Source organism: Penicillium pulvis (genome assembly GCF_028828015.1).
Source record: "Penicillium pulvis strain IBT 33274 chromosome Unknown scaffold_8_segment0_segment0, whole genome shotgun sequence".
NCBI classification, from domain to species: Eukaryota; Fungi; Ascomycota; class Eurotiomycetes; order Eurotiales; family Aspergillaceae; genus Penicillium; species Penicillium pulvis.
This window is the reverse complement of record NW_026643080.1, coordinates 4,531,545-4,557,619: the sequence shown is the minus strand read 5'-3', so window position 1 is coordinate 4,557,619 and position 26,075 is coordinate 4,531,545. Positions and strand designations below refer to the sequence as shown.

Genomic DNA, 26,075 nt, shown 5'->3' with positions numbered 1-26,075 from the left:
CAACCTAGTACTGACCAGTAAGAGTCTCTGACTTTTGGAGTATGTGGCTAACCATGGGGCTTTTCAACTCCCACCCTCTCTAAGTCTCAGCGACAGGTCGAAACAACTGGGGTCATTAGCAGTACGCTAACAAGGGTGCCGATTCTCTAGCTTCAGATCTCCTGTGAGCTGGGCTCTTCCAGTGGTGACCAGAAGTCTCAAGGCATTCATACATAGATTGTAAGCGTTATTGCTCGTGCTTATCGGTATCTGTGATGAGTAAAGAAGTTGGACCTTACGATGAGCGTCGCCGGAATGAGAGCATACCAGCTCTGCTGAGAGGAAGCTGGACTTGATTTTTGCAGACGCAATCTTTGATCGGGGCTCACAGCAGTTGCGGGACTCTGGATTGTCGACCCTGGTAATTGACCCGTATCATGACCATTGTACCATCATTCAGACAATTCTACGTGCGGTCTTACGTGTACGTGATAAGATTCAATCAAGTCAATAGATCGTACTTCATAATTGGAAACGTGCTTTTCATTTTCTGTTATGTCTCGGAGTCCATGCTGCCGTGATGATGGGCGAACTGGTGAACTGGTAACTGGCGGAAGCCGGGGGAGCTAAGCACGTGACACACCACGCCAACTTCCTCGCCGAAAAAGTTTCTTTCCCTGCCACAAACACAAACCCCCAACATCCGCAACCCCCAACCCACCAATTGCAGCACTAGGCTTGTTGTTGGCCGCTGCTTTTGTGGATTATCTATTTCACACCATCTTTTAGCATTGGTTTCCTAGCTTGATAATTCACAGGGCAAAAGCCCCCTCCCCAGATGGCGCCTCGGATACAGACCCGCGTGTCCAACGCACTTCTCCCCTACCTCACTTCCTCCACATCCTCATCCTCCTCAATTCCCTCATTATGCTCTTCACAATCCCTTTCCCGCCAATTCTCGGCTACGGCCGCCTCTCAGACCAGGCTTCGCCGACAAATGTTTGAGTGGCTCAACACCCAGGGAGCTGCCTACAAACACCATATTCCTGGCGAAACCAATTATTTGAAGGATGCACGGGATATGGATCTCACTGATACAACACGCCCTTTCCCAAACAACCGGAATTTCATTAGCGAGAGTGTTCTCAGTGAGGACCTGCGCAACGAGGTTTACGTGCGGGTCGTCGAGAAGAAGAAGAGTCTGCGCGCCGTCAGTGTCGAGCTTGGTATTGATATGAAGCGGATCGCAGCGGTGGTGCGTTTGGTGGAGCTGGAGCGAAGACAAAAGTCACAGGTAAGCTTTTTCTCTCCCTATCACTCTCCCTCTCTGCCCTTAGCTTCGTTCTCGAAGTCCTATCCCCGACGCATATGATGAGTCAAGAAAAAATCGATTAGTCTTGAAGACACAAGCTTTGCTTGACTGGTTAGAAATTTCCTTTAAACTGAATTGCTCGCTGTCATCTTAATTGAAGTTACACATGATTGTTTGCCGGCGGTTGCTAATATTATCTGCAACAGGGTAAACCTATGGCATTGCCATACGCTCGTGCAGTGCACGAAATGGTTCCGGTCACTCCGCTTGCCCAGCAGGGTGAGCGCCCGACCTTCCACGAGCCCATCAATGACCTTCCCGTCCACCCTTCCACTGGCTCACAAATTTTCTACCCTGTCCCTGAGTCGCGCTCGTTCACTCGAGTTGATGCCGGTCGAGTGTTCTCTGGAGCCCCGGCCATGGAGAATGAGCGAAAGGAGAAGATTTCCCACCCCTCTGACCTTGCCGAGGAGGTGATGCAAAATCCTGGCTCGATCGAGTGGGTCGGCAAAGGCGCCAACGCCCGCCAGGTCCTCCAGCCTGCGGATGTGCGTATCCCGCACCCGCAGCTGGTCCAGCTGGAGCGTGATCGCATGGCTCATCCCAATGAGCGCCGTGTGGTCGCTGACCTTCACGCCCAGCGCCTCAAGCGCCAGGAGGAGGCTGAGAAGAAGCGTCGGGAGCGTGCTCAGGAACGCCGTGAGAAGAGCGTGAAACACGTTGAGCCTGTTGGTGGCCGCTTTGATTACCGCATCCAGGATGCCGTCTTTACCAAGGAGACTGTCGGCGTTGATGGTCGGGCTCCTTGGGCTCCTGGTCGACGCTACGGTGTGCCTACAAATGACCGCACTCGTGGCACGGTCAAGATTCCTACTCGTGTTGAGGCTTAAGCTTCCACTCGATTTGTATAACCCTTTGTGTCTTTAAGCGTTTGTAATCCCCGGTTGGTGATTGAGTCTCCTCGGGAGGAGCTCTACTTGTACTATACTTGGTGTATGGCGATGTTTCTATTTACCCATGTATCTATACCTACCATTTATGAATTCGATTCATTACTGATTAACATTCAAATGCTTCTGCTTGACTATTGAAACTTGGAATTAGTGACTTGTATTGGTATGATGAAGATGCACTGAATCAACCTTGATATAAAAAAGAGCCTAAATGAATGCCCTTAATCCCGAAACCAAAAATCCTCCCAAGTCTCTTCTCGAGCTCATTATCATAAATCAACGAACTTCCCCAACAGAACGACACCGACCCCGCCCCCTCCGCACCCCAACCCACGCCTCAACAGCATCAGCCTCAGTATTGTCCGCAGGTCCATTGTAAAAAAAGCCCCGAATCGAGGACAGTATATTTTGGGTCCAAGTTGTGTCACCGGTGGTATTTTTGGTAATTTTATGGTCGGGAGAAGACGTGGGCGGCTGCATGGTGATTGAGGGATTTGGAGATGGTTCCGCGTATACCATAGGCATGAATATGGATGCCGATAAGATTCTTATGGTTGTGTGACCCCGATGATTCTCTATTGTTGTCGTTGTTTGTGTCAGCATGGGATCTTGAAGCAGAAAAACCGTGGAAATCCAATGAAAGCTGGTATGCAAGTAGGTATCTAGTGGTAGCTAGAGGGTTACGATTTACAGAACTTGCTGATAGGGCAGGCCATCGAGTAACAATATGTTCAATACACACCTTGAAACAAACGTGTTCAAATCCCCAATATCGGCCCTCAAATTTATTGACTGGGACTGGGTTGCTAATAAGAATGTGAAACTGAACAGAAAATCAAAGAGTGAGGGGGCTGGCACCCATGAGACAATGTATGTCCAAGCCACTCTGTACAACTACGACATGTGCATGCAGATCTCCCATCATTTCCAAACTAGTCGTCCTGCTGAAGCGCTATCAACCAACTCACTAGGGCGCATGTACGACCAGACTAGACCCAGATCGGCAATGTAAGGGCCCCGAATTGTGATCTGTAGATCTTGAACTCGATAAGATCGGCGGGGTCAGGTTGTCTGGACCATATTACTGGGGCATTTCTGCATGTCTGCTCTGATATGCGATTGCTGCCCGAGGTGGCGCATGTGGTCACATGTGAGACTCGCGTTACACATGTATGCATATGCAAGTATGACCACGGATGAGGTGGTTCGTGTTATTGATCATCGGGGTCTTGGCCTGCAGAGTTCGATTTCAAATCGTATAGATTGTAGAATGTAGATACATGAATGGGGAAGAGTAGGCAGGACAGATGGAATGTCTATGTATTTTCACAGAAAGTTACATGTTCATCGTTTCGGTCTGGAAGCACCGGGCTACACCTGCCAGAAACGTGGCTTGACTCCCTTAATAAGCGGTCTGCTGGGAAAAGTAGTCCATAATGAAATCAACGTATTTCGAGGACTTGGCAACGGGGACATTGCCAAAGTAGTTACCCAGCTCCATAACGACCTGGGTACCGTTGGGGCTGTTGGGAGACCAGTGAGCCAGCTTGCCCTTGCCCTGGTAGGAACCGCCGTTGTTGGGGTTGAGGGTCTTTGCGAAGTTGGCCCAGTAGGAGGACATCTGCTCCTGGATCTCGTAGTCGATGGCAGTGAAGGGGTAGGTGTCTGCGTTGGCGTACAGGGCGTTGAGCGCATACATGATCTCCGACTGGTGGAAGGCACCCTGGTTCTGGCCAGGAGGAGCGTGGGTCCAGTAGTAGGTGTAGAAGTCAGCGGTGGCAGCCTTGTACCATTCGGTTCCGTAGGCCCATGAACCGACCAGCGACATATCGCGGGCAGCAGCGTTCCAGGCGTGGTCGGCGATGGTCTGGTTGTCGTGTGCGCCGTAGAGCTGGAAGTAGCGGCTAGCCAGGTCACCGTACTTGAGGGTGCAGTAATGCTTGTATTCCTCAAGAGTGTAGTCGGTGGAGGGGGAGGCACCGGACTCATCCTTGGTGTTACCGGTGATGACGGGGACGTCGTTGGCGGGTCCATTCAGCAGGGACTCAATGTACTTCTCAGGGAGGACGTAGTCGTCCAGCACCGGCTTGAAGATCAATGGATAGTCGGCGGAGAGAGCGGTCACCCACCAGATCCAGGTGCTGTTAACACGGTCCTGAGAGCCGATCAGGAGGTCCTCCATCGACTTCTCACGCAGCTCAGCGATATTGGAGGCATTGTGGAAAGTGGTGTAGTTCGTTCCGTGGAAGAGGGCAGCAGACATGTTGGTGTAAGAGGTGGCAAGACCCGCCAGCATGGGGTCGCGGGGCCAGCGGATACCGGACTCGGAGATACCACCGTGGAAGTAACCCTTGAAGAGAGGGCTGTTGACGGCGTGGTAGACCTGGGAAGAGCCGAAAGATTGGCCAGCAATAGTGACGCGGTCAGGGTCACCACCGAAGTTGGCGATGTTCTTCTGGATCCACTTGAGAACCTCCAGCTGGTCAAGAATACCGTAGTTACCGGAAGTGTTGTGGCCAGTGGCCGCCAAACCCTCGGCGTTGAGTTCGGGGGTGGCCAGGTAGCCGAAAGCATCGTCACGGCGGTTGAAGGTGATCAGGATGACATCCTTCAGGGCCATACCACCACCGTACCACCAAGCATCGTTGCTAGTCTCATCGGAACCCTGGTTCCAGAGCATAACAGGGAGTTTGGCATTGGCACTGCCAGCATTGGTCCAAATGTTGAGGTTAAGGCAGTCCTCGCTGATGTTGGTGGCATCCTTGCTAGGGCAAGCGTATCCCCATGTAGAAGCATCGAAAGTCTCGTTCCATGACTCACGGGGCTGCGGGGGCTTCCAACGGTTTTGGTAGGCAGTGTCGGCAGCGAAGGGAATACCAAGGTAGGCTGTGACGTTGGATTCGGAGCGGTTGAAGTATGTCTCAAGAGTCGACTCATTGAAGTACTTGAAACCCTTGACAGGTCCCAGGGAGGTATCGATTACCTTGTCCCAAAGCTGGGCCTCGGCGACAGCAGCGCCAAGGGCCAGGGCTGCAAGGCCCTTATTAACAAAAGACGTCATCCCACTGTGTGGATCCTTAAGACAAGAATCGGAAAGGAAGATATAAGAAGGGATGGGTTAAAGTCAATTGATCGACGAGACTTGAGGTTTATATATGTAGAGCATGCAGTCAATCCCCCGGAGACGAATCGCACCACTCATTGCTGATACCTGCCAAGATGGGAAGATGTCTCCGTTCTCATGCAAAGAGTTAATGACGATCATCTCGGGTGAGGCTTTGAATAAACTCCGAATGTGGGAGTAGATTCGGGCCAAGGCCGAGCTTCCAAAAAATGACGACAGTTGCCTATTGATTAAACTCCTCACTTGCAGGTGCAAGTGCGTAAGGAAATGTCAAAGGCTGCTAGTTCAACCGCCATTTTAGGTTAATAGCCGTTCGTGCATACTCTGTCCTCCATATTGAGGATGAATTGACATGTATACTCGGCAAAACGATGCCGATTTCAGTTGGTGAAGCCTGCATGTAGCGACAGAACCTGAAGAACCCAAATGCCGGTCCTGCAAAAAAGCGGGGAAATCATGACGATCATAAACTAATCGGTACTGAGTTTGCCAGGTACAAGGAAAGCCGCGTGTCTGATGAAGACATGATGTGAGGGGTGGACAAAAGCAGGGCTGCAAGTTTTGGTGGTGGTCGGCTCGATCTTCTATATCAGGAAATGTCGGCCGAGATTCCGAACGTCCGACGTCGGACCATTTATGCAGGTACGGCACAGATATTGGATTTCTCCGGACTCTCCGTCTCGTCCGGTAGCATGCGAATAAACGTGCATATTTGAAGACAGCTTCCTGGTACTGTAGCATTCCAATAGTACTATACTTCGGCGTTTCACGTCAGACAGGACAAGTGCTTTTCACCTCCTTTGGTCCGTTCTATACCTTTTGTCTTCTTTGCTTAGCCACGGGCGACCTGCAATTAGAGCCCACTCAGCTATTGGTGGTAGAATTGAGCCCGGGAATGATACAGATGTGCCGTTTAGGAAAGGCAACTTCTCGTGGTCTTGACATGGATCAACTAGGTACCTCGGAGTCCGTATTCAAATGCCATATAGTCATGAAAGTGAGAAGTTCAACTCGCAATGACCCTCCAGAGCTAGCCTCCTGCTAATGTTAGAGCGTTTGGTATCAATCAGTGATATATCCTCCCTCGATGGACATTATCTCATGAACTACCTCTTGATGCGGCTTAATCCATCTTCAAGGGAGCGTAGCTGGATCTGCTTGTAGAAAATCGTGAAAGACCGGTCGGGCTAGCAAGAGCAAGGATGAACCGACATCTGCCCTACTGCCACCTGACCGATCTCCTTTAGTCAATCTGGATAGCCTGCATTCTCTCAGCCCTGATATATCTTCTTCATCTGGGATGATATATATGGCTGATCTCCTCGTTATGAACACGTGCTAATATTGAATGTAAACGGCTTATGCAATGGTTCGGCCCGGATTATTTAAAAGCTCGAAATCTCGAATCCTGTTCCATTGTACTGGATTGCATAAGATGTTTCGTTTGTCAACAATCTGATTTAGGAAGGCGCGATTTTCGAGTTTCATCCCCCCTCTTTTCAGATTTCAAACCTTTTCTTCTGTTGACTCTTCTTCCTTATTTCTCATTCTTGCAAGCAGCTTTATCTCAGGTCCATCAAATCCAATAGTCAAAGCTAAAGATGGAGAATATGCAAATTGGTCGGGGTTTTATATTTTTGAGTTAAGTCATCGAACTGAGACATGCATATAACCTGATGACTGGATAAGAGATGCGAATGCTCCCTACAAACATCTGATTTCCACTTGTCCATTACTTTTATCGTCTCTTCAACAAATTGATCGATAATATTTCTAGACTCAGTTCCAGACGCACAATTTTCATTTTTCAATCCCCGAGGCACAACTCTCCCCCCAAGCTCACCCACACTTATCAACAAAATTCATCCTATGTCAATCAATTCACACCCGACTTACAATCCGATTTTACAACCTCCTCAATTTGTGATGTCAAGCAGATCACAGAAACCTAGTCACCCCGATCATGCGATCCAAACACACAAGGTGCCAGCTCATGACATGGTGTTTGGCTGCAATCGCAAAATGTGCAACTCTACAATAGCGTCACAATACTTTGATTCTGTTAGGCTGGTTTGAAAAGGGGCTTCGACATGAGTCGCGTGCGAATGATGGAAAAGTTGTTTGCATTGTGGCTAAATCTGATACGTGGTAAATGTAGTCGCCTATGTTATTTATTGCCTTTGCCTGGTGCTTGGTTCAATTGTCATAAAGTCTCAAAGGTCCATGATCTACGAATCAACGGTCGAGTATGCATAGTGTCAGGACATATCCGTGGAAATATGGTCATTTCCCCGATCTTGAATTTCGTTTGAACGAGGGCGACTTGTCAAATCAAGATAGCCTTTTTTTGGTCAATATTGCTTGATAACAAATTTTTTCTTTGCCCGTACCGATACGTGCGTCAAGCTCAAATATAATTCGGGATATACCGCGGAGGAAGTATTGCCGCAAGCTTACAGAAGCACAGATTGGACAGCGAATGAATGTCCTATGGAAGAAATTGGAAAGAACTTGGGAGGGCATTAAAAAAAGACAGAGAGAAATGGCGAGTATGAGTGAGAGACGTATCTACATATCTGACCTGGGTCACAAGCTTGCATTCCCATGCCGCCAACAACATTAGACTTCTAAATTCTAGGTACGCTGCTGTTAGGTGACGCCTGAGGCAATTTCAAAATGTCTGAAAGTGGACTCCTTTGAAAATAGCTAAAAATTAGACTTTGGACGCTACTATGGTTCTGGCATTTACCTTTTTCACAATCGCGATAAGATATCAATGAATTCCGCTTAGAATACAACTATGGTCTGGTGATCTCCGTGTCGCGTAGATAAGCCTCCGCGAAAGGGTCGTCTCCTTTACCATATTTAGACAATGGCTGACGAAGCATGCGTTGCGATTCAGGGGTTACGGCAAAGAAAGCCACATCTTGTAGTTGACTATCAAAAAATGGTGGGGTTGTAGAACCTTAAATAGAGAGAGAGAATACAGAGATCCAGGATCCTAGGAAATCGGTCACCCTTGAACCAGATTTATGTGGCACATCTTTCTCTGTAGTTCTCGTAACTTGGAGGGATTTGGATAATTATCTCCAATGGTCATCATAGCGAGGTTGTTGAAGTGAATTATGGCCTTCAAACTTTCTCCTATCTTCGCCACACCGACATTAGTCCACGGGCGTCGACAAAGCTCGGCTCAATCGCTTAGACCTATGCAAACGTGCACGTTTCTGCTTAGAGAAAATGCCTTAAATCCACCCTTTTAGCGCCAGCCGCCCCTATACACAGGGTGTCCAGGCCCTCGGGTTACTTTGATTCCCGCCATTTCACCTTTAAGGGGTATATAGTAATTTATTGGTCTGGATTTAAATCGATCTAATCTAAGATTATCTCCTTTGCGACCTGGTCCAGCGCCTAGATATATTACATAGTTCGTTTACAATGCCTTTATCTGTCAAAGTGGATAATGTCTTAAAAACAAGACTTAGTTGCCGACCGGGGGCCTAGGCCTGACACCGTGAACAGCGTACGCCTATACGGAACATGTACGTTAAACTCCACATCAGCATGTGCCAAAAGTGGAGTTCAAAATGATTTTCATGGGTCTGCGAAGTCTCCAACTTTGTTACTGCTGGAGACTTACAAAAGTACAGGTCATTTAACTTCTTCTTCTGCAAGGGGTTCGGTACAGAGGTTCTAACCCTAAAAAGGTGATTAATTACGCCTACGTCAAAGTTTGCCGAGGAATAAGCAGGGGGTAAAAATCTAGAAAACGTGGCTTTAAGCCACACACACTACAGCATACTAGTCAAATTGCTAAGTTCATAGCATTGTTAAAACGCCTCGGTACTTGGCCATTCGGACTTCCGTCATGGCCACGTGTGTAATGCGGAGAACTTATTCTAATGCCGTTGTAAGGATCATAGAAGTCCCCGAATAGGAAATTCCTTTCCGCCAGACCCTGTTCACGGCTTCCTCTTGGCGAATGCGTGGTGGGGCTTTCACATCAGTCTAGTCCAGTTCGGCATGAATAGGGCTAGGGCACGCCACATCCGGACTTCTTGCATCACGACCTTTAACTTTTAAGGATGGTTTACAAACCCGTTTCATCTAGATTGTCGGAAACTTAGTTATTTGGTTCGTAGTAGATCCGACCCGACCGTGGACGTGGAAAACCTAATTTTCTAAAGAAGGACAGAGCAGTATTTCGCCCTTGAAAGGCATTTACTAACAGCCTGGTCAGTGTGTAAGACATGCAATTTCCTACTTGCAATGCAAAGACCCACTCTGGACACTGTTAAGGCTTTACGTAGACTAGTAAGACTGTAATCGCTGGTGCGTTTCTGCTCACGGACTTGGCACCTTATTCGGGAGATTAGCCCGGGGATCTGCACGAACCACAAATTACAGTCTGTACACTAGTTTAATGCTCCTTCTTCAGGAAACAATCTTCGGTGGTGACCTTTTTCCACTATGAAATGGATCCCAGATTGGGTTCTGTCATGGGCCTGTCAACCTGCCAGTCTCCTATTTAAGTCACTGAATGGATCTGTACCGAATCATTTCCGACCAAGAAGGTCATGCTATCATGCTGATCCGTTTTGCCTTTTGCCCGGTGGACCGGTCTAGTCAAGCCCCTTTGACGCTAGAAGCCGCCCCTGAAGACGCTCGACCCCCGGTTTCCGCTGTCTTGAATTTGCGGCTATTTGCACTGTGAGAATCCTGTTTAAAGGATCCGCTGCCCCACAAGTTTTCCTAATGTCTTTCTGTCACTTTTAACTGACATGTCGGACGAACATGCAAGGAAAGTGGGCGTGGAGACCGTTGCGGCGGTCTTCATGCCCCTGGCGACCATCGCGGTCATGCTGCGCTGCTACGTCCGCGCCCGGGTTGTGAGAGCCTTTGGCATCGACGATGGGGCGATGGTATTTGCAGCGGTAAATAAGCCATTCCCTTACTGTGCCACCGAGAACAACAGGCTAATTTGTGCAGGTGTTCTTTATAATGTTCTGTGCTTGTGTGATCGGAGGTACTCGAAATGGTACTGGGTACAAATTTGAAAACCTTACACCGGATCATCGCGCGATAGCCATGAATTATTGGTGGCTTTGCGAAGTTGCTTATTGCTTTGCTTCGATTGGATGCAAGATTTCAGTGTGCATTTTCCTGATGCGAATCACTGTCAAGCGGGTCCATATTTGGATTCTTTACATTGTGATGGTTCTCACTGTTCTTGCGGGGTTGGTTTTCTTCTTCCTCATGCTTCTTCAGTGCAAGCCGGTGTCCTACTTCTGGAATCGAACAAGAGAAGATCCCTCTATTGAGGGCTACTGCATCGATATCCACATCATCGTTATTATGACATACATTTACAGTGTGTTCTCCGCACTTTGCGATTTCACCGTTGGAATCCTTCCGATCTTCCTAGTGAAAGACCTGCACATGAAGAAGAACGCCAAGGTGGCCGTGATCGGAATTCTAAGCATGGCTTGCATGTAAGTGACCACGGACCATTTTTCACAACCCTGGACCAATCACTAACAGGAAACAGTGCCTCATCAGCAGTTATCGTCCGTTTCCCCTTCGTTCGGACATTCGAGGACCCTGACTTCCTTTGTATGTTCCACCCTCTCGCCTTCTTTTTTCTGGAACAATCCTAACTGATTTAGACGCTACCTATCAAATCGCCATCTGGTCTATCACCGAAGCCGGCCTCGGAATCACAGCAGGTAGTCTAGCAACCCTCCGTCCCTTGCTCCGCCACTGGCTCGGCTCTCGTGCCGATAACTACCCTTCATCCGGATTCCCTCGTGCATCAGATGGCCGACGCGTCGGTGGCAGTGGACAGAGGGCGGTACCGCTGGGATCGATGGACACCGCCAACAGAAGCGGACTGCGACCCGATAAACTGGCGGTGATGGTGACAAATATTGAGAGCCAAGGGGGCATTGGAAGCCCCTGGACGAGAACGTCCAGCCAAAACAGCAGTGAAGAGGGATTGACTATTGAGCACTCGCCTCGTCTTCCCGCGGGACAAAAGATAGAAGTCGGTGTTCACCAAACGTTTGAGGTTACACATGGTGATTTCCCTGAGGGATCTCACAGAGATGCCAGTGTGAAAGAACATGTATAAAGTACCTCAAACATGCGTATGTATATATAGAAGTCGAGATTTTACGACGTTATGATCGAATAAAAGATTTAATACTAGTATCTCTGAGGCGCACTGCATTTTTCAACTTGATTGTTGGGAGAAGACACCAGGTTTGCTAATTGACCATCAACTGGGCCCGAGATGCGTGCTGAGGATAGACACCAAAGGTTGTTTGGCTAGAGCATGGACTCGGATTTGGTACAGGAGTGCTAAAAATGACAGTATTTAGGGGTAATACATAGCATTGAGCGTTTTCTATCCGATGCCTCCCCAAGCCTTCCAAACCTTGACTCGCCTTTAACCCAACACCCAATCAAATGTTCGTGGTCTTCATATAAACCACCCCAAAACAAACCCAAAGTACCCAACCATACACATAGATGGCCATCCAAACATACCCCAAAATGTATATTCGTCAAATCAAGAACACATAATTCATCTACTACCGTGCTAGATTATCAGCCAACCCCTCCAAGTCAAACATATCAATGTCATTGCTAAAGTCTACATACCTAGGGTTCACCTAAACTTCATCCTTGTCTCATTGCACCGTTCCGAGGCCGGCCAGGACCTTGTACACGGCATGCTTCTTGAAGATCAAGCACATTTCGCCAGCGTACATTCCTCATATACTGCTTCTGTTCTATAGACATTTCAGGCTCAAATTTGTCGTCTGCGAATCCGTTGGTCGAGATATAATGGAGCGAGTAACCAATAAATGTGGCGACGACACAGCCAACGATGATAACAAATACATAAAGACTATATGAGGTCATTTCTTGAAGTGGCACGTTAGAAAGAGCAGAACAGCTTGGTAATAGAGTATCTTACTTGAAAATAATGCGGTATGTTACCTAGTCAAATATTGGTGGACTATTTGCTTTGTGTATATTGCCAAAAACAGCTCAACTAATCCAGAGACATAACCCCTCTTTAAACGAATTGATCTGGAAATGGTTCATCCCATCACGCGTATTCTGTCTCAATGTCCTGTGGTTTGACTGCTTCCATTTGGACTAGTCTTTCAAATCACCTTGGCGATGTATGCAAGTCCGATTCTGTTGGTCTAAAATAAGTAAATGTGACGTCAATAACCCGAGCCGGCCAATGAGCAGGCGTTGATTGAGCAGAGAAGTAACCCACTTCAAGATACGCTAGAGGAATTATGGGCTCTGATTGGTTGAAACGGTAGTTTCAAGACAAGTGACAAGTAAATTTGATGTGAACCTAGTTAGACTCAGAATTTTCATATTAGAGAGGTAGTAAGCGAATACTTTAGAGTAAGCATGGTAGCCTAGAGTTAGTGTTTGCTTTTCTCTGTATCAAAGGTGAGTGAAGTCTTATTGATTTTCCATTTCAGCCCATTCATTCACTGGATGATCTCGATTTCTAGAAAATGTAAGTCTATGAAGGCGCATAATTCGACACTATTTCGAACTCTTCTTGACAACCAGTACCACGGCCTGCATGGCTCCCTTGAAACTCTCTTTTCCCTTCTCAACCCCAGCCTCATGAAGAAGTCGCTCAATTGTCCTCCGATAGATCTTCAAAATATCATCCTCAGTCCCGACCGTGTCCGGATGCGCCTCCCTCCATCGAACAACAGGACTCATGGTCTCAAACATCTTCTCCATAAGATCCAATTTCACCTCCGGCTGATGAGCAAGGAATTGCTCAGAAGCATCCCAATCCTTCCTGACGAACTCCGCTTCCTCGAATCCCGGCACAGGGTGTTCCAAATCCCACGGCATGGGGAGGTCAAGATAGCGGTTCCGGGTCATGAAGTTACCACGAGCCATGAAGGGTTTCAGTAGTGTTTCTTCTAGATGATCCATAGCAGAGTTGATGGCAGCCGCATTCGGGACAGAATGATGAATGCATGTCTTGCCAGTCGTCCACATAATGACACTACCACCGGGCTTGAGGACGCGGGCAGCTGTTGGCCAGAACTGGGACATATCGAACCAGTGCGCGGAATTGGCGGCTGTGATCAGGTCGATACTTTTATCTTGAATGGGCTGCTGTGATAGACTGGTACCGAGATGTTCAGCAGTGGAAACCTCATAACGAATGGGTTCGGAGGTCGATGTGACGCCACCTATAGAGCGGGCGGTGACTACCATTCCTTCGGACGGATCGAGACCAGTAGCATGGGCGAAGTGTGAGCTCAGCGCTCGAGCGGCATTTCCAGGGCCACTTCCAACGTCGAGAAGAGTGTCGAATTGACCACCGGTTGAGGTATGAATATCAATGACATACTGATATACTTTGGGGTGATAGTCAGGACGGCCTTGAGCGTAAGCTTTTCCTTGCTCCTGATTGTAGTTGCTGAATGTCTTCTCTGTTGTGACAGGAATCGTAGACGTGTTTTGTGACATGATGACTCACTGCCTAGTCCTGTTGTCTGTTAAATTGTGTAGAAGATGATTTCTCCGGAGCCTTGTATCAAAGTAGAGAGCCTTATATCAGAGTAGGGGATATATTTGACAAGTCAGATTATGTGTGCTTATGGATTTTTAAAGCAATGAATCCGGAATTCAGAGATCTGGGGAGTGGTGTTGCCTGTTCCTCGGCACGAAACCCGAATCCCGAAAGCCGATCAAGCATTGCGGCTGATGCCGCCAGTACGAGTGCTGCGGGGCTAATCAACATGTAAATCTATGCAACCAATGAGATTTTGAGCGCTTTGCCGTCCGTCATTTTTTCTTTTTGGAGAAGTGGAGTCTCTATATTTATAGGGAAATGACCAATTTTGCTTTAATGTGGGACCGGAATGAAGGATTTGCCTCCGGTAAAGCTTTCGAAGTCCAACGCGTCAGGATGGGACCACGGAATTCAGGCAAAAGCCAGTCACTTTTCTTCTACTTGATCTTCCCTTATTTATAACTTGAATTTGATTTGTACATTCATAAATACTCCATATTTAAGGCTTCGTGGCAGCAGATTTCCCAGTTCCAAGGATATCACCATCCTCCTCCTTCCCATTCAATGCCCGATCAATACGGAACTGTGTGCTCTGGAACAGCCCGGGGAGACCAGTCTTCTCAAATGAAACATCTTCCATAATCATCTTGGCCACCTCCTTCGATGACAGCCAAATGACAGGCATACCATGGCCATTGAATCCAGCAAGAATGTACTGATCCGACTCTCCAGGAACAGCACCAATGTGCGGGTTGGAATCGTATGAGTATCCCATAACGCCAGACCAGAGCTTATCAATCTTAGCGCCTTCCCAGCCATAGTATGTTCGCTGCATATAGTCTGTGTAATAGTCCTTGGCAGCATCGATCAGAACACTGTCATCCACATTGTCATACCACTGATCCTCGGCATTCCGGAAGACGGCCGCAGCACCACCGACGACGATACTGCCGTCTGAACGAGGAATCAAATATGAGAGCACATTTTCATCGGTTCGGTTGATGTATGAATTAGTGAGTAAAGGCGCCGCTTCCTTGGATTCGGGAAGTGTGATTCGACAACAAATTCCTTTGCAGGGGATAATGTTCTTCTTATACTGGGGGAGAGAATGCCGGAGACGTAGGCGTTGTTGGCGTAAACAACCTTTCCTGCGTGCATCGTTCCTCGGGGGGTGGTGACGGTGAAGCCGCCTTGTTCTTGTGAGCATGGCTCCACGGATGTGACAGGGGTATGTGTTTGCAAGTTGACACCAGCTGTAACAACCAATCGGACAAGATGCATGATGAATCTATAAGGCCACATTGTACCGGCTGTGAAGCTTGCACATGCCTTTGCACCCTTGACACCGGAGATCTATCGTATGTCAGTAATAATTCCGGAGTATTCTTCACTTGGAAAGAAAGTATGACTTACTCCTTCACTCCTGTCTCCAGTATAGAAAATCACGTCATTCATATAATCAAGATTCTCGGCAACCATCCGGTCGTAAACCGCCTTAGCTTTCTTTGCGGACTCCTCATTGCACCAGACATCTGTTGATCGAGTCAAAGTAAAATCACAATCGATCTTCTCCTCCTCGATGATTTTCTTCAACGCTCGTAGATTGGCAATTTCGAACAGGGCAACCTCAGCACCGGCTTGAGCTCCTGCTCGGTCCATGTAGGTGGGGATGTGGCCATAAAGATCAGGTCTGCAGTGACCACCATTTCTACCAGTTGCACCGGAGCAAGCACCCCGGGCCTCTAGAATGGTGACGGACTTTGCATCGTAATCTTTTACGAGATGATAGGCAGTACCAACACCAGCATACCCAGCACCAATGATCACAATATCACTGTGCTCAGGCAATTGCTCGGTCGATCGATGATCATGGAGCTCATCTTTCTCGGTCTGCCAAAATGTTTCTCCGGGGGTGACGGTTGGGAGACATTTCTCAGTTCCAGCAATAGCGGTGTAGCCGTTGGCTAGGCCGTTTGCTTGGGTCTTATCTGTGGCAGAAGGCATCGGGAAAGGAAGCAATGAACAAGGTTTGAATGAGAAAAAAAAGCAAATACTAAATCGAAGAGCTTCTTTTTTTATAAGCTTAATCTTGACCGACTTTATCAGATGGTCCGGTTACCGGGTCACTATCGGACCAGTATCTGGCCACTTATCAATTGTCACCGCCGGACCGGCATAGCCCGATAAAGATGATACCGACTTTCTTAAGCCCCACTGATTAACCTCCCCCGCATATTGAACAGGGGTTGGGGGAGGGCATGTGAGGTCAGTGCGTCTATCTGGTGTTTTTGACGTTTATACACTTTGTTATCACGATGCCGGTCTTAGATCCGGTCGTATCCACCAACGAAACTCTGCCAATTGCCAATTAGCCGCGATAGCCTGGCGCGGGTCCACGATGATTGGTGCCCGACAGAGTCTAAGGAAGACATGCAGGAAAAGTGGAAAAAGTACAAAAAAACGAGATGGGAAGGGTTTTAAATGGATTTAGCAATTGAAATTTTCATTCTTCCTTTCTTACAGTGTTGAAGATGTCCATCAACAATTCACCTGACAGAATGGACATCACCTTGTCAGACAAGAAATATCCTATTTACGACACCGAAATGCAAAAAGAGGGAGATGTGGAGAATGCCGCTGGGCAAATGGAGGAGATCATTGATCTCAAACAGGGCCTCCACCAGCGACATATTCAGATGATTGCCCTCGCCGGTACTGTCGGAACCGGTCTATTTCTAAGTTCTGGACGAGCCATTGCAGAGGCGGGACCTCTGGGCGCTTTCCTGGGATATGCAATTATCGGTTTAATGGTGTCAAGTGTCGTCTTTGGTGTCGGTGAAATGGGTGCTCTCGTGCCCCTCAATGGTGGTGTGATTCGTTACGCCGAAATCTTTTGCGATCCTGCTCTGGCCTTCGCCAATGGCTGGAACCAAGTCTATTCTTACATCGTCTCAATTCCCGCCGAACTTGTCGCCTGCGCCGTGATTGTCGAATTTTGGGTCACGGTCAGCTCTGCGATCTGGGTTACCGTCTTCGGCGTGTTGATGATCTTGACGGCCGTCCTCTTTGTACGAGTTTACGGCGAGCTGGAGTTTGGATTCTCCCTTCTCAAGATCATGCTGATTATTGGAATCAATATCATGGCGTTGGTCATTACATGTGGAGGAGGTCCTAATCATAAGGCTATCGGGTTCGAGTACTGGAAGAGCCCTTATGGTCCTTTTGTTCAGTATCTAGGATTTGGTGGATCTCTGGGTCGATTCTTGGGTTTCTGGACGGTATTCAACAATGCTCTCTACGCCTACTCTGGAATTGAGAACATCACCATCGCTGCAGCTGAGACTCGAAACCCTCGACAGGCAATTCCCATGGCTGCCCGACGCATCTTCATCCGAATCCTACTCTTCTATGTCCTCTCGATCTTCATGGTCGGTCTGGTCGTGTCTTCCGCCGATCCAAACCTTCTCGACTCTACCGGCACAGCGTCAGAGTCTCCTTTTGTCATCGCAGCTCGCAATGCTGGTATCAAGGTCGTCCCCTCTATTATCAATGCCGTCGTTCTCACCTCCGCCTGGTCCTCGGGTAACTCCAACATGCTTGGCGGCTCCCGAATCCTCTATGGCATGGCAAAGCAAGGTCACGCACCCGCAATCTTCATGCGCCTGAACCGATTCTCCATTCCCTATGTTGCCGTGGGTCTTTACAGTGTCTTCATGGCCCTGGGATACATGACACTGTCAGACTCTGCCAGCACAGTGTTTAGCTGGCTTCAGGATCTTGTCTCAATCGCGACAATTGTGAACTGGCTTTGCATTCTCATCGTTTACTTGCGGTTCCTCTATGGTTGCAAAAAGCAAGGCATTGATCGCCATAAGGAACTCCCGTGGGCTGCCCCCTTCCAGCCGTACACTACCTGGGTCTCTTTGGTCGTGTTTATTCTCCTATTTTTCACTGGAGGTTATAGCACTTTTATTAAGGGGCACTGGAGCACCGAGACATTCGTCTCTTCTTACTTCAACTTGCCATTTATCTTGATCGTGTACTTTGGCTACAAGTTCTGGATGAAGACTAAGATTGTCCCGTTGGCGGAGATCCCTATTCGGCCTTTCATTGAGCAGTATTTGAATAACCCTGAGCCTGAACCAGAACCGAAACGGGGACTCAGGAGACTCAATATTTTGTGGTCATAAGGAGAAGAATACATAATGTCAATTAGCGTACTTGAAATTTATCTAGATATACCTCAACATTATTATAGAATTTATTCACATCACATTCTGCGTAAAGCTCGGGCAACCATAATAAAAGCGAACCTAGGTACGTAACTGTCTAGCCACTCCAACCTTGGAAGGTTTCCATTACATGATTGTCTTACAAGTCCCTGGTTTATCTTATCTTACTCTGTCCAGACCTTAACTTTGCAACGCCCCCCAGATACCAGAACACGGCCATATCGATATCGGTATTGATAATGCTAGAATTCTTTTGGTTATCAGGATAGGAGGCGAATCCCAATCTATTAAGAGAGATTGTACGGAAATTCTCCGAGGCATGATAACCCTCCAACCAATAACATCGAACCGGCCCGGACCTTCCCGATTAGGTAAAGCCAAAATACCGGGATCCGAACTGATTAGATTGTGGATTCCGGTGCGGGGGAACTATCGTGAATCACACACTTTCTAGTGGCATGTATGCTTCTTTTAGCTTCTAAATCCTTAAATTACCCCTCTACATTGACAATTGTCCTTTGTTAAAACCACACTGACACCCGTAACTCAAACCAACATCTCAATTCCAATCTAGTCTTCCAGCTACATCCACCAAACACTCCTCACTACCCCACCATGTCCCCCAAGAAGCACGTCGTCTTCGACGTCGTCGGCACCTGCGTCTCCTTCGATGCCTTCTACGCCGGAATTGACCGCGTCATCGGCCCCAAGCTCCTCAAAAACAACATAACCGCCCGCTCCTTCGGTTTCACCTGGATGACAGCTGCAGAGCTAGAATTCACCTTCCTCTCCATCTCCGAGCGCTACAAGCCCTACAAAGAAATCATCCGCGCTCTGTTCTTCCGCACACTCTACATGATGGGTATTGAGGATCCCCGATCCTTCGCAACAGAGACCGAGCGCGAAGAGTGCGCACAGGCATACTCGGAATTGGAACTGCGCCCTGGTACAAAGGAGTGCTTTGCTACGCTCCGAGAGGCCGGGTTCACCGTTTGGTGCCTTACCACTGGTGATGCGGTTCGGGTTCGCGGTTACTTCGAGCGGGCTGGTTTAGATATGCCGTTGGAGAACTTTATTACCTGTGATACATCTGGTGTGGCGAAGCCGGCGCTTGATGCTTACCGGCCTGCGTTGAAGAAGTTTGGGGAGGATGATGTTAAGTGGTTTGCGGCTGCTCATATGTGGGATGTTACTGCTGCTGTTAAGGTTGGGTTTAGGGGGGCTTATTGTACTGTTTATGAGAAGGAGTCTTGTGCTGAGATCTTTGACGCTAATTTGGATGTTATGGAGGATAGTTTGTTGGAGATGGCACAGAAGATTGTGGCCGCTTCATCGTGAGGGATGCAAACTACGTTAAAATATTTATCTTTAAAAATTTAGAATTGTTTACGAAGACTTGAGTACAGTATATCGCTTTCATTATTTTACATTAGGCTGGTACAATGTTATACACTATCTGTTCATCATTCCCTGACTTCCTCCAAACTCTGGATTGGTCAAGAATTGCTCCAGGACCTGGGTCTCTGTCCAGGTTGGCCATGCTGCTGATGGAGAAGAGTTTTCGGTGCCGAAGATCGTCATTCCTATGACAGAATCTAATGCTCCAAACATTCCAGTATCGAAATCTTTGTCAAAAGACGTTTCCGCACAGTCAATTTCCACCATGTCATCATTAGTGCAGAGCTGATCCGAAGTCGGAGGTGCCCTAAGATGACGAGCTGGAACATTGTTCACATTTCCAGGTGCATCACTTGCCGCTCCATCCCGCAATCTTGCACCCCAGTGCTTAAATATTTCATAGTCAGAAACAGCTGTCTCGGGTTGTGTCATATCCTCGATCTGCTGGGACTGCTGTGCTCCAGTATGCAAGCGGGCCAGGGCACGCTCGAGTGTTTCGATCAACGCTACCTCATAACGAGCCGACTCTCCAGCCACTGACATCTCTCGAATCATGTCCAAGCCAGTGTACAGTAATTTGCGGAATTGCTCCGAGAAGCTTTGTATGGAGTGAGCAATCAGCACGAGCAATGATGCTCGGCATGAGCTATACTCGATGTATGAGGCTCGTGCTAGGCCGGCACCATTGTCTCTTATATCCTGGCAAATTCCCAACGCTTCGGTTGCCGCCTCAATACAGTCTTCGATTAAGTCCCTGCGAGTGAAAGAGCCTTTGTGATTTCCAGGATCGATCGAGGCATGGTCAGATGGACTGGTCTCTGAGTGCGGTGAAGTACCCATTGTGCTCGACGTTTCTCGTTTAAGCAAAAACGGTCGCCCCATGAACATTCGGACCAAACAGTATTCCAGCCGGAGATGCATCATTGAGCGAATATGCATTGGAGATCGAGGTCTTTCCCTTACGACCTCCTCAGGAAGGGAATTCCACCAAGTATGCAACGATACTTTGCGGGCTAACAGGTTCTTAATGATCTTTGATACTTGCTGTTTCTGACAGCTCCGAAGAAGGGTACTGTAAAAATATCAGTTGAACTGTGTCAAATATGGCAGCACAAAACGTTCTTACACTTCATTGTACATGTCTTCTAAGAAATGGGTTAATTGAATAGAAGCTTCTGCTCGTGCGACACTAGCTCGAGAGTCACCCAACGCCAATTCTGGTTTATGAAGGGGAATTGTGGCATCAACATCCGCTCTAAGCATTGACAGAGGCCGACCATGAAAGATAGATATTTTTCTAGTATTATTAGCAGAAATCTCGGTTTGGGCTACGGGGCCCTACCTTTCAAGCAGATATGCAGTCCACCATACACGATTCCTTGTCTCGATCATCTTCGGACTGTATGCATCACTCTTGCACTTTCGGTGCATGCCATTTTGCATGGCCAATCTAATGGCGATATTGATGTAGATATACCCCAGCCCCGAGGCATCAAATGCAAGTGCGTAGCAGCCAAAAAGCAAACAAGCTTGAACACTTTCAACAGATGAATGCTCGATAATCTCTGGTAAAAGTCGAATCGCTTGCTGATAGAATGCGGTGCCAATATCCTCCTCGGCAAAGTTGGATTCTGTGGAGCCCGAAGGATTCTGTGCGGAGGATTCCAGATGGGCATACTGCGTGCCAATAGCGAATACCATGAGGATGATGCTGATAGTCACTTCACAACCTTTCTTGGCAAAGCTCCCTTGATCGCTATAATACATATTCATCCGTTCAAGAAGCCAAGTCTGGTCAACAAAAAAGTAATGAGTTTCCGCGTACTTGAAGAAAGTTCTTGCCAAGAAGTCCGCAATTTGCCGTGGAGGGCAACACGATATTGCTGCCGATAAATGAGCTTGTCCTGGTCGTAGGTGACGGACACGCGGCGGCTCCTCTTCTCGATCCGAGTCAGGCAGGTCCTAATTCTATCAGTTGCAAGCGGAGGAGAAAGGGGCGCACAACAGCGAAATAGCACTTACCCTATTCCCCAAACCTTGCATTCGTTTCTCAATGTGATCCTTCACTCGCATGGAGAAATTCCAATATGAGAATTCACCTGAGAAATCTGCTTGAAGTTAGTATGAATCAATGGAGGCAGATTGTATGACTGACGCGTAACAGTATCCCCAACAGGTTCCATTGTGCAAGCCTCATCATCTATCACCAGTCCCTCGACTTCTTTAGCATCTGATGCATCAGCATCCAGTGCGTCGGCCAATCTGGCCAGACTTTTTGTATCAAGTCTAATGCCTTCAATAGTTCGTTTTAATATCCGTTCCATATATCTCGAGCGCTCAATCTGCTCCTGCAGATCGGACCTCCCAATCTGCTCCCTGGTGCTCTTAGTATATGTCCCAAGACGAAAGTGATCAACAAACTTACCTTGGCATGTAAGGGCGAAATTCCCGCGTCCTCGAAATTAAGCCCTTAAATTCACATTGTCTCCGATAATGAGAACACCGCCTGCAGGGGGCTCCACCTTCACACTTCTCTTTCAGCCGCCTGCATTCGTCGCAACTGTAAGTAGTTAGAGGTTGAGCGATCAGTCTTTCATATTTCTTGATACTAACGCTCGAGCCGCACGTTTCCGGTGATCCATGACCTTGTTTTTTAGTCGCTTACTCTCAAGAGAGAAGTCGCGACTCTAAGCTAGACTACATACCCGACAAAGTGTGGGGTTCGTCCCGTGACTTCTCCAGCGATAAGGGCCACCAATGAGAGAGTGTGAATATGTGTTATGCATACTGGAAAAAGCAATCATATCGTGAAGTTCCCATAAGTTGAGATAAGCAGGGCCTAGACGCCACGTGGGATTTCCGCTTATTATTTTTACTTCAAATGCTTCAAGTGGTTCTGAGGTTTAGCTTCCTTTATTGGCGTGGTTCCATAATGACATTCCATAGGCGGGCTCCGAGACTGGATTAGTGGCATTGAATAGACCCAATCAAATTTTGTTCCGTGCTTTGGCTTTAAGACATAAGCCTCCAAGACATAAGACATCGCTTCCCACTTCTCTCCTCAAAGATTCATTCTAAGGGCCTTGATCCGGTATACACAAAACATGGCAGATGACTTTTTCCCCCGTCAGCCGGTGTATGCACTGGTTCCATCATCTGGGCCATCCATTGAAAGTGACCGACTCCTCCTTCGCCCCGTCGAAGATCGTGACACTGCAGCATTATTTGCCGTACGTGCTCGACCAGAAGTAGCAAAAACCAAGTAGGACAACTCATAGCAGCCATCTAAAGACCTCGACTAACACCAATAGTCACCCCAAAACGCCATTCCAGTCAATTGAACAAACAAAAGAATGGCTATCGAGCAAAATATTCAAGGCACCAGCCAGTGTCATTGGTCGTTCGTTTGTGTATTCAATCGTGGATAAATCAATTCCAGATACCCAAGAACAAGTCATTGGTTATATGGGCATCAATGCCGTCGACCCGTGTCCAGAAATCGGATACTCGCTTCTTCCAGAGTCTTGGGGTAAAGGGTTCGCAACGGAGGCATTGCGAATGATGTTGAAGATGTGGTGGGATCTTCCCAGACTGGACCTGGATGATATGGATCGAGCCTCTGGATTTGTGGAAAAGGTTTATGCGCTTTGTGAGAAGAATAATCTTGGGAGTTGTGCGGTGTTGAGCAAGTGTGGGTTTGATATTGTGGAAGAAGTACGGTTTGGTACTGATGAGCTATACATGTGGTCTGTAAAGAAGCCGGAGGGCTCTCAGAATGTGGGTGCAAGTGTGCAATATCGCTACATTGAGATTTAGAAAGATCGCTGAAACGATAAAGTGGTACATATATTGTCAGTCGTGTTCGTAAAAGCTTTTTTTATTGGGTAATCCCGTCTAGGGTATCATATCTCCATAACGGCATTTCATAATTCGGAATCTTCGGCAATCTCCAATCTACTTCCCAGCTGCAGCATATCCCTGCTGGCTTTGCTGGCTTTGCTGGCTTTACCCATACTGTACCACTTCTCCGGCGATGTAGTAGTTTTGGGAGCTTCATTCTCGATGTATTGAGAGTCTCGATCGGGATAAGTCGGAGGATCCAACAGATACGCAACGGGTACCCAGTTGTTTGCAATGGTGAGATAGCAAACATGGAGCAATGGCGGCCAGGCAACTGAGGTGAGCAGCTTTGTGGTCAGGTCCTGGTCGTTCGGGGACAGGACAACGGCTGTCGAGTAGAAAATTGCACCCAGGGTCGTGATGAGCATGATAACGTTACAAAAGAGGCCATTTTGCCAGAGGTCTTTGTACAATCTCATGTATGAAGACATTGCCGTAAGACGATTCCAAGAGTTGGCCGTGCTACCCGTCACAAACGAGCCTTTCGGCTTGCTGGTCAGTAGATAGAATCGTAGGATAGAATAGATGTTTCCTGCGAGCCTAATTAGTTCAAATTGCAAGAATGGGAGCCTTTCAAGCCATAGACTTACCGGCAGCCTGCCACTTATTTTCCAGATGGGCAAATGGAGCGCTTTGAAAACCTGTCTGTGCAGCTTGACAAAACTCATATGTCCAGGTTGAGAGCACATAAGCTGCTGCTAGGACAAATTGGAGCATAGTCATTAGTGTTGAGGTAGCCGGTATCGTTTTTCCGGCGAGTAGGAGGACCGGGACTGCTGCAAAGCTGAGCAGGCAGCCAAATTCACCTCCTATAATTCCCGCTCCATTCCAAGCAATAGTCTTTCGAAGTTGCTTGGGAAAATTCGGAGGATTCGAAGAAAGCATGGAAACTATTTGTTGGGAATGACCAATGTTCCATCGGTTTCTTTGAGCGATGTGCCCGGTTATGGATGTTGGAACGAGACCATACTGCAAAGGCTCCTGGACCTGCATGGTTGGGTATCCGAATCCTTGCAACACCAACGATAGCTGCCAATCCTCAGAGAATGAGAAGGTCGGATAAAAGCCAACGTCAATAATAGACTGGCGCCGGAATACTGCACCAGACCCCGCATCTATAGCGCGGCCCAGAATATCGAGTTCCGCATTCTGGCAGGTGTAGAAGTGACAGCGAGCCTGGGACAAAGGATCACCTTTAGGGAGATTGGAGAAGTATTGGCGGGTAGAAACCAATGCCGAAGCAGGATTTTGCAATAGATGAGGGAGAATTGCACGAAGAAATTCCGGCGATGGGATGGAGTCCGCATCTAAGACTGTACAGAATTGCGGCGGATTCTCATTCTGCAAGGTGGTCAGGGCATAATTCAGGTTGCCAGATTTGGCAAAAACCTGACCAGACTGTCTACCACGGGAATGATATGAGAGGTGTGGCCATTGAGCCTGCAGTCCCAGAACAGTCTTCTTCAGCAGAGCCGAGCCCCCGTCGTCTAGAAGCAGTACGCGAAACTGAGAGACAGGATAGTCCATGGTGCATGCCGCTCGCACCGTTTGCATGATGACGTCCACTGGTTCACCACAGCAGGGTAACAGGACATCCACACGAGGAAGATCATCGTTGCCCTGAAGGCGCAACCTCTTGCGCGGGCCACCTTGCGGCACCTTGCCGGCAATAACAGAACGAAGTTGTTCTTGCCGGGCCAGATCTAACATTTTGGTTAGAGCCAGGCCTCTGATCATTGCGAGATCACTTACGAGCAAAGACCAATTCCACCGCTAACATTGTCCACATTTGCCATGTTTGCGATGGGCTAGACAAGATTGCGAACAAGCGGACAGCGAAGTACAGATAACCAATCCAAATTGCGGCCTGCGCTACGTAGTAGAGATGCTTTTTGTATCGGTGACCGGAAAGAGCCCGCTGATCCGGCGGCAGCTCACTGATTGTGTACGTTCCATTGGAAGTCATTTTTGTTTGATTGATTCGAAGATGTGGCGGTGAGCCTGAACCTTGGAACCGACGCTCTGATCTGCCTACCTGGGCTGTCAATCCCACAGGGGCGTCTCAGGATTTGAAAAGTTTGACTGGGACTAGAATTATATATAAGTAAAACCAAATGAAATGCCGGAAAAAAAAGAGAAACCCACAGAAAGGGGGTGAAGATGCCCCGTGTTTGTGCGTTACGATGAGAGGCGCTCACCCAGAATGATCTAGTCAAGCCACAAGTGGATTCTCTGGGCCGGAGCGAACCGAAAGTCTCTTCCGCTGAAGGCCGGTTCACAAATCAAAATCATTTTGGGGAGTATGATAGCTTTGTCGGCTCAGTTTTGAGGCTGATATTGGGAATACGAATCATGTATTCGAGGTCGCTGTGTAGTTGATCGTCGGTGGAAATTCTGGGGTTCCTCAACCCCACGTTGCGGCTAGGCCCGAAGGAGCCCTTGAGTCGATCCACATGTGTTTTTTCAATTTCAAGGATGTTAGCAATACAACACCAAGAAGTGAGGATACAGAACGGAAGGAGGGAAGGGATTGTTTTTCATCTGAGTGCCGAGGACCACTACCTAGGCAGGTTCATCCCCGAATAAAGTTGGTGTCTCAGAT

General features: G+C 47.9%; 10 protein-coding genes across 10 annotated transcripts; 5 read left to right on the top strand and 5 right to left on the bottom strand.

The window, feature by feature from the left end:
• Positions 1 to 817: 817 nt before the first annotated feature.
• On the top strand, positions 818 to 2,181 carry N7503_011128 (mitochondrial 37S ribosomal protein mS45; the record flags this gene model as incomplete). Its single annotated transcript, XM_057070674.1, has 2 exons — positions 818 to 1,273; positions 1,498 to 2,181. The coding sequence occupies 2 exons, from the start codon at positions 818 to 820 to the stop codon at positions 2,179 to 2,181; spliced, it is 1,140 nt and encodes a 379-aa protein (XP_056917285.1).
• A 1,465-nt stretch (positions 2,182 to 3,646) lies between these two features.
• Positions 3,647 to 5,305, bottom strand: N7503_011127 (carboxylesterase; the record flags this gene model as incomplete). The annotated part of the gene is made up of 1 exon (XM_057070673.1): positions 3,647 to 5,305. The coding sequence occupies one exon, from the start codon at positions 5,303 to 5,305 to the stop codon at positions 3,647 to 3,649; it is 1,659 nt and encodes a 552-aa protein (XP_056917284.1).
• A 4,844-nt stretch (positions 5,306 to 10,149) lies between these two features.
• N7503_011126 (uncharacterized protein) lies at positions 10,150 to 11,498 on the top strand (the record flags this gene model as incomplete). Its single annotated transcript, XM_057070672.1, has 4 exons — positions 10,150 to 10,302; positions 10,358 to 10,860; positions 10,917 to 10,981; positions 11,035 to 11,498. The coding sequence occupies 4 exons, from the start codon at positions 10,150 to 10,152 to the stop codon at positions 11,496 to 11,498; spliced, it is 1,185 nt and encodes a 394-aa protein (XP_056917283.1).
• Positions 11,499 to 12,946: 1,448 nt separating this feature from the next.
• Positions 12,947 to 13,897, bottom strand: N7503_011125 (class I SAM-dependent methyltransferase; the record flags this gene model as incomplete). The annotated part of the gene is made up of 1 exon (XM_057070671.1): positions 12,947 to 13,897. The coding sequence occupies one exon, from the start codon at positions 13,895 to 13,897 to the stop codon at positions 12,947 to 12,949; it is 951 nt and encodes a 316-aa protein (XP_056917282.1).
• A 545-nt stretch (positions 13,898 to 14,442) lies between these two features.
• On the bottom strand, positions 14,443 to 15,947 carry N7503_011124 (NAD(P)/FAD-dependent oxidoreductase; the record flags this gene model as incomplete). The annotated part of the gene is made up of 3 exons (XM_057070670.1): positions 14,443 to 15,039; positions 15,063 to 15,296; positions 15,357 to 15,947. 3 exons carry the CDS (start codon positions 15,945 to 15,947, stop codon positions 14,443 to 14,445), a joined length of 1,422 nt encoding a protein of 473 aa, XP_056917281.1.
• Positions 15,948 to 16,501: 554 nt separating this feature from the next.
• Positions 16,502 to 18,133, top strand: N7503_011123 (aromatic amino acid and leucine permease; the record flags this gene model as incomplete). The annotated part of the gene is made up of 1 exon (XM_057070669.1): positions 16,502 to 18,133. The coding sequence occupies one exon, from the start codon at positions 16,502 to 16,504 to the stop codon at positions 18,131 to 18,133; it is 1,632 nt and encodes a 543-aa protein (XP_056917280.1).
• Positions 18,134 to 18,790: 657 nt separating this feature from the next.
• Positions 18,791 to 19,513, top strand: N7503_011122 (putative 2-haloalkanoic acid dehalogenase; the record flags this gene model as incomplete). Its single annotated transcript, XM_057070668.1, has 1 exon — positions 18,791 to 19,513. The coding sequence occupies one exon, from the start codon at positions 18,791 to 18,793 to the stop codon at positions 19,511 to 19,513; it is 723 nt and encodes a 240-aa protein (XP_056917279.1).
• A 114-nt stretch (positions 19,514 to 19,627) lies between these two features.
• Positions 19,628 to 22,215, bottom strand: N7503_011121 (transcription factor domain-containing protein; the record flags this gene model as incomplete). Its single annotated transcript, XM_057070667.1, has 7 exons — positions 19,628 to 20,645; positions 20,700 to 20,870; positions 20,916 to 21,535; positions 21,596 to 21,681; positions 21,729 to 21,949; positions 21,999 to 22,133; positions 22,187 to 22,215. 7 exons carry the CDS (start codon positions 22,213 to 22,215, stop codon positions 19,628 to 19,630), a joined length of 2,280 nt encoding a protein of 759 aa, XP_056917278.1.
• A 462-nt stretch (positions 22,216 to 22,677) lies between these two features.
• Positions 22,678 to 23,389, top strand: N7503_011120 (GNAT family N-acetyltransferase; the record flags this gene model as incomplete). Its single annotated transcript, XM_057070666.1, has 2 exons — positions 22,678 to 22,835; positions 22,885 to 23,389. 2 exons carry the CDS (start codon positions 22,678 to 22,680, stop codon positions 23,387 to 23,389), a joined length of 663 nt encoding a protein of 220 aa, XP_056917277.1.
• A 107-nt stretch (positions 23,390 to 23,496) lies between these two features.
• N7503_011119 (glycosyltransferase family 2 protein) lies at positions 23,497 to 25,439 on the bottom strand (the record flags this gene model as incomplete). Its single annotated transcript, XM_057070665.1, has 3 exons — positions 23,497 to 24,005; positions 24,064 to 25,176; positions 25,226 to 25,439. 3 exons carry the CDS (start codon positions 25,437 to 25,439, stop codon positions 23,497 to 23,499), a joined length of 1,836 nt encoding a protein of 611 aa, XP_056917276.1.
• Positions 25,440 to 26,075: the final 636 nt, after the last annotated feature.